At 50.2% G+C, this 6372-nt stretch overlaps 1 protein-coding gene across 1 annotated transcript; it reads right to left on the bottom strand.

Moving 5' to 3' along the window:
* Nucleotides 1-820: 820 nt before the first annotated feature.
* LOC107324061 (endothelin-2) lies at nucleotides 821-6012 on the bottom strand. The gene is made up of 5 exons (XM_015883746.2): nucleotides 5802-6012; nucleotides 5484-5622; nucleotides 4329-4448; nucleotides 3822-3926; nucleotides 821-2959 (listed from the first exon to the last, which is right to left on the bottom strand). Exons 1-5 carry the CDS (start codon nucleotides 5863-5865, stop codon nucleotides 2848-2850), a joined length of 540 nt encoding a protein of 179 aa, XP_015739232.1. The 5' UTR covers nucleotides 5866-6012; the 3' UTR covers nucleotides 821-2847.
* Between the last annotated feature and the right edge of the window lie 360 nt (nucleotides 6013-6372).

Below are 6372 nucleotides of genomic sequence, written 5' to 3'. Positions count from 1 at the left end.
GAAATGAATGAGCGTCCAGCAGCCCTCAGCTTCCTCATTCACACCAGCTGGACTCAGCCCAAGCTGGAAATTACTCCAAACACACACCTTTGATTTAATACATAGGGAAGTGAGGGCCATTGCTGGGCACCTTTTCTTCCCTTTTTGTCATAAAATCATTTAAAAAAAAAAAAAAAGTGATTTTTGCACATCCCAACACCAGGTCATAGGGCTGAGGTTTGGTTGTAGCTCAGCCAAGGAATTCAGGCAGTAGGAAAGAGCAGGGCTGCTGTTCTCCAAACTCCCAACCCCAGAAAGGCATAGAAACCCACAACTGAACTGTAGAGCTGCTGGGTGTGCAGCAAACACACTGCTGGCTGTTATGATAATGTTTCTTTATTTCCTCCTTACAGCTGCACCATGAAATTCACTGAGTTAACTACATTGGAGCAATCTATGACGTGGTCTTCAGGCACAGCTTTAATGGGATGAGGGCCTTTTTACCATACTTGGAAGAAAAGAAAAAAGAAAAACTAAAAAAACAAAGGGAAAAATAAAACAAACCCCAAACTCAGATCTCAGAGTTGATGGGGCTGCAGAAGGGGGTGGGATCGCTTTGTCCCTGCGGTGCTAACAGCCACCGAGATGATCTGCAACAAAGTGCTCATCCATGAGAGAACATTAACAGGACACACAGAGCAGGGATTCAAGCTGTGCTCAGCACGCCATCCCCATTCCTACCCAGCTCTGCTGTCCCATTCCCTTCCACAGTGCTTTTGTCCTGCTGCCTTCTTGCTCTTCTCCACCCACCACCAACAGAATAAGGGAGAAAAAAAGGATGTTGACTTTTTGCCATTATTTATTACAAATTAGATCTTTTTCTTTGCAAATTGTCATCCAAAAGAAAAAAACACAATAGATTTAAATAAATACACAGATGTCAGAATGCTACATACGGCACACGTGCAGTGGGTCACGCTGAAGATGAGACATCACATACACAAGGAGATATACATAGTATTTTACAGCAGTAGTTTTATTTTAAATTACGAGGCTCACATTAAACCATGTGCAAAGTTTCCTTTGGAACAAACCCTTTCAGGATTTACTTATTTTTAATCTACTTTTATTTTCCCAAATGACTCAAACCTTCAGAAGGTCAAATAGAAAAAAACCTGCAGCTTTGGGGACCAAAAGGGTAGGTCGGTTGTTTCATTGACAATACAATCAATTGGTCTCATCTCTGCTCTGCTCTCTTAAGGCTTAAATCAAAAATCAAGGAAGTATTTTGTATGTACGTCCGATGGGACTACACTTGTGACAGCCACAAGTTTTGGTCCACCACCAATCTTAAGCAAACCTTTCTTGATGCTCATCTGTAATACTGGACCGGGCAGCAAGGGGGACCTGACTGCAGTTATTTACCTGCGCTAACCAGCTGACAGCCACAGCTACAATTTATAACAGAAGTCAATTTGCCCAGGTAAGCAAAAGTGCATCAGCAATACAGCCCCAGATCCTTGAGGCTGTTAACCTACAAGATGGGTTTCCAGCTCCTGGGCTCTGTGTTTTTGCCCAAATTATTCCTTTCCTCCTCTGAGCCAGCAACATTGTGCGGCCCCTGGTAAAGTATCCACCATTTGTGTGGGTTTAAGTCCAACCCTTTCTCCTAAAGCTGTGCAGACAGTGCTGTGCTCTCTTCCTGATGATCCTTTCCTGCACATTAATCCCACCTGGCTGCCCCTTGCCTAACTCATTCTCTACTCTGGTTACACTTACAGTGATGTGCTATCTACACACTGTTTATTTATTATACAGGGTCCGACTCAGAAATCTGATCTAAGTGAAGCAGCAAGCAAGCCTTTGCATGTCATTCTCCCACCACCCATCTTCTCTGCCCCTAACCCTTCATTTCAGGGAAAGCTGAGAGCAAGCTGGGGTATGGGGTGAAGAGCTGGGGAACCCTATGGGAGCATGTCCCAGGGAACAAGCCAGGTTCCCAGAGCTGACCCCATCCAGACCAGCAGCTTTGCTCTGCTCGGACCCCTCTGCTCCATGGGGCTCCATGCGTGGGGCTGCAGCCTGGCAGGGCCAGAAACTGCTGCAGAGATACAGCTGCATGTGAGCATCCCACCCTGCTCTGCTCTGCATGGTGGCAGGAGCCACGCTTGGGTTTGTATAGAGCTATCATCCACCTAAACAAGACCCACATGGCCCTCCAGTGATTTTCTCAGCCAAAGAATGCCACTGACCACTCAGGTGGCTCTCAGGCTTCAAGATGATACACTTTTATATATACATACTGGGAGCTGTTTGACCACAGGAGTCTCATTCACACATACATTGCACCGATAAGTGAAAAAAGTGCAACTCTGGGCCCAGAAACAGCTTATCCCCATCTACAGCAGCCAGACCACGTCAGAGAGGACCGAGTGGACCCATGCTCAGACATAGTCTGAGGGCAGAACAAACCAGGCCAGTGATGTGGGCACTCGATGCTGCCATGTCTGGATGGCACATGGCTGTTTGGGTTTTGTTGGTGATTCAACCACCTGCAGCAGCTGTTTGTCTGCCTTGGGCTCCAGTGCAGAGTGAAGCAAGTGCTCTACCAGCAAGACCCTTGCCTGATCCAAAAAGGCACAATTCAGCTCCACGACACGTCTATGACTGTATAGAGAGACACTGATTTCCCTTTATAACAGTCTCTGGAGTGCATGCTGTACTCGTTCACGCAATGGGAGCATGGAGACTTCCACATCTTCCCCCCTCCACTCATGGCCTTTCCTTCAGCTCTAACTACCGACAGCGGAGTTAGCGGCACCCACGGAACTCCAGATTCTTCTGGCGAACTTGGTTTGCACCTGTTCCTTATCTCTTCTTCTTCCAAATGTTCTTCTTCCAAGGCAAAACTGCTGGTGGAGCACTCCGCTGAGCACGGCGCTGCTGCTTGCTGAACTGCAGGCGGGAGGCAGCAAGGTCCCTGCAACCAGGAGACATAAAATATTCACTCATCAGTCCATTTTCCTACTCAGCAATAGCCTATATTATGCCATTTACCCATTGGTAATAACTTGTATTATGCCATTTGCCAACCAGTCACCACTTTGGGTCTTGTTTTGTTGTTGGGTCGTTAATAATTAGCATTATTTTTGGTGTCTCAGGTTCGGTTGTTGGCTTTTGGGTTGGTGTTTTCTTTTTTGAGGCAGAAGGAGGGATGGAAGAATAGAAATCCCTATTTGCAGCTGTAATGTTACAGCACTGATCCACCTAGTTGGGATGGTCCAACTGATGCTTCTCCCATCAGTCTTTTAGATTGCATCTGATTTAACCACCACCAATGGACCAATTATCTCTCAATTTGCAGGCACTTTTTGACTTGTTTAGACTTCTGGAAGTCCTTCCAGCACTGAGTTCCACAGTTCAGTGATGGGATATTAAGAAGGGATATCTCTTTTGATCCAAAGCTGCTGCCTTTTCCTTTTCATCCTTTTCCTATGGGATGATATCTCTTTCCTTCTAACACATCATCCTTTTTTCCATCCCGTATCAGAGGAACTTCCCCACCAAAAATTACATTAAGTAATTTTGCTCTAGTGCTGGAAATCCCCTTGTTCCCTCGGCTGTTAGCCTTCAGTTCTACACAGCAGAAATTGCTCAGCTGAGTTATTAAAAGGGAAACCAGGAGGGAAGCCAGCTCCAACCCAAGCAACTACTGAGGTCACAACCCCAAATTTTCATATGCTTACAAGGGAAGTTCACACCGAATCACAAAATCATAGGGGTTGGAAGGAGATCATCAAGTCCAGCCCCAAGTTCAGAGTGGGTTTCAGTGGCACACTCACCTGAGGGCTCTCAGCAGGCTACGCTGGGAAGGCTTCACATCGCTGCTCTGTGGAGCCTTTGCTGATGTTCTAAAGCTTGTTGGGAGCCTCAGGCTCTGGCGGTACCTGATGAGAAAGGAGAAGTGCATGAGCCACCTGCATGCAGGCACCAGGGGAACACTGCCCTGTCATCACTGCTGGCAGACTAAGTTCAGTGCATTATTTGAAGAGTTAATTGCAGCTATTTGATTGTTATACTTCTACTGCTGTCCTCTTGCCTTGCTCAATTCATAGGCAAGTTAATGACGGAAGGTTTTGACTATTGCTTTGATAAGAAACTAATGACATCTGTACAATAACTTCACTCCTCACCTCCCCACAACGCATGCAGTCCTCTATAGCTCTGGCTAAAGTGAAACAACAAGCTGCCAGCACACAGGAGATGCTGGTACCCCAAAACAACCCCACAACCCCCACTCCCTTCTCCCAGGAGCACCAAAGGGAGCATCCCCAGCCTCTCTGGCTCACCTGGGCTCCTCCTGGCAGAAGCTGGCACAGGTGCTGTCTCCGGAGCGTGAGCACTCACACCTGCCAGGTGATCTCTTGCGCCGTCGTGGCGGGCTGCCCAGGCCATAGGGAGCAGTGTGCCTGTTGGAAAGAGGAGCAATCAGTGCTGCTGCTCGCTTGTTATCAGCCAGCAGGTTTATAACACAGCCTTGGGAGGCAGCCAAGCCAGAGCCATGATAATAAAAGACTCATCTATAGGCATAAGGTGAAAAGGCCACTGATAATTCCAAGCCTTTAAACTCCAGCTCCTCTCCCACCTACTGTTTACCCTGCCCCTCCCAGGGAGATGGCCGTGCCAGCCCTCCCAGTGGCATTTTCTCTCCTTGCACCCGTGCAAGGGCTGCCGCACGGGCTGGGCTCACCAGCACACAGACTGTGCAATGGGCAGGACAGAGTACAAATCCCAGCCATTGTAATGCATGGGACATAGTACGGATGAAGACATCTCGGCCATAACAGGTCCTCCTGATCTCAGCATGCTTCCCAAGCTCTTAGCGTGTGCACATTCCTGCTCCATCTCTGATCACAATCTCTCCTCCCAGAGGGTTTAGGATTGGCAGTGATTGAAACTATGCTCCGAGCAAGCAGCGAGTTGTAATTGCACGTTAGTGAGCATGATTTTAACCACACCTGAGTACATGTGTTTTGCTACAGAGCGATGGCCATTGGTCTGAAACTGCACGGAGAGCTGCTTTAGCATTCTTGAGGGCAGGACTTGGCAGCCACGGGATGTTAGTGCCAACCCACTACTGTCTCATTAACAATGCTGGCAGCCAGCAGGCAGAGTTACAGTTTGCAAGAGGGTAATGTAACTTATCTGGCTTGCAGCTATAACATCTTGCTATTGCTTTTGTCTTGCAGAAGTACAAATCTCAAATAAAGATAAAGGGAGGCAGCACCCTGAGCTTTCGTTCCCCTCCCTTTGGGTTATGCTGGAACTCCAGAGCACAGCACAGCCTGTATTCTAGCAGCTGCAAAGGGCTGAACGCTCTGTGGTGCAGGTGCTGCACAAACCTCCTTTCTCACCTCCTTCTAACTGCCCCCCATCCTGGATAAGGAAGAACAGGGAACCACTCACCCACAGAGCCACCCCTCAAAAAAAGAACCCACGCTCACCCAGGTGTGTTAACCCAGATGATATCCAAGTGACAGAAGTAGATGCACTCCTTATCCATCCAGCTGTTGCAGGAGCATCGCTTGGTCCTCAGGTGCGCCGCCGAGCCGAGGTGGGACTGCAGGGGAGGCTGCCCCATACCTGCAGCAGAAGGAGAAGGGATGAGTTGCAGGTTGGGTTCAGAGCCCCAGAGCACGGTCCGTCCGGGGATTGCAGAGCACTGAGGTGCAGCCTGGCACAACCCGGCAAGAACTGCCCCGCAGTGCCCTCCACCCCCAACCCTCTGCTGCACCCGGGACCCCCAAAGCCCCGGGGCTCACCGTCTTCCAGGAGGACGCAGAAGGCAAGAGCCAGCAGCGCAGCACCGGCAGGATGTCTGGGCATGGCTGCAGGCTGCGGAAAGAGCTGGAGGGTTTCGATTTGGGGCTTTTCCTCTTTTTCTATGATTTTTCCCCCTCTCTGTTTTGTTTTCCTTCCTTTCTTCTCCGTGCACCGTTTCAGCCGGAGCCGCAGCGATGATCTGGAGGCAGCGGGCCCCTGGCAGGTGCTTTATAGCCCCGCTCCTCCGCGTCACGGCCGCGCTCCGCCCCGCCGCGTGGAGCGCCCGAGGGGGAAACATCGGGGCGCGGGCACGCGTGGAGGGAGGGAGGGTGGGTGGAAGAGGCGGCATCCCGTGGGTCCGCCCCACTGCGGGGGGGCCTCGTCCTGCAGCTCGTCTCCGGCCCCAAGCTGCGAACACGCGTGGGATTCCCGTCCCGAACGGGGATGGTGCGGGGAGAAATTCCCACGCCGGGGCTGCTCGGAGCGTGGGGCAGTGAGACACGCTGCTGTGCGTGTGTGCAACTGGGTTTGTTTCGTGTGTGGGGGGTGAGTCCCGAGCGGGGATGGATC

Source organism: Coturnix japonica, chromosome 23 (genome assembly GCF_001577835.2).
Source record: "Coturnix japonica isolate 7356 chromosome 23, Coturnix japonica 2.1, whole genome shotgun sequence".
Taxonomy (NCBI): domain Eukaryota; kingdom Metazoa; phylum Chordata; class Aves; order Galliformes; family Phasianidae; genus Coturnix; species Coturnix japonica.
Note: the sequence above shows the minus strand (reverse complement) of the source record. Positions and strands in the feature narration are given on the sequence as shown.

Coding starts and splice junctions, on each gene's coding strand:
- LOC107324061 (XM_015883746.2), bottom strand. CDS start 5,865: ATGCCCAGACATCCTGCCGGTGCTGCGCTGCTGGCTCTTGCCTTCTGC. Junction 5,623..5,801: donor CTGCGTCCTCCTGGAAGACG/GTGAGCCCCGGG, acceptor CTTCTGCTGCAG/GTATGGGGCAGCCTCCCCTG. Junction 4,449..5,483: donor ATCTGGGTTAACACACCTGG/GTGAGCGTGGGT, acceptor TCTTTCCAACAG/GCACACTGCTCCCTATGGCC.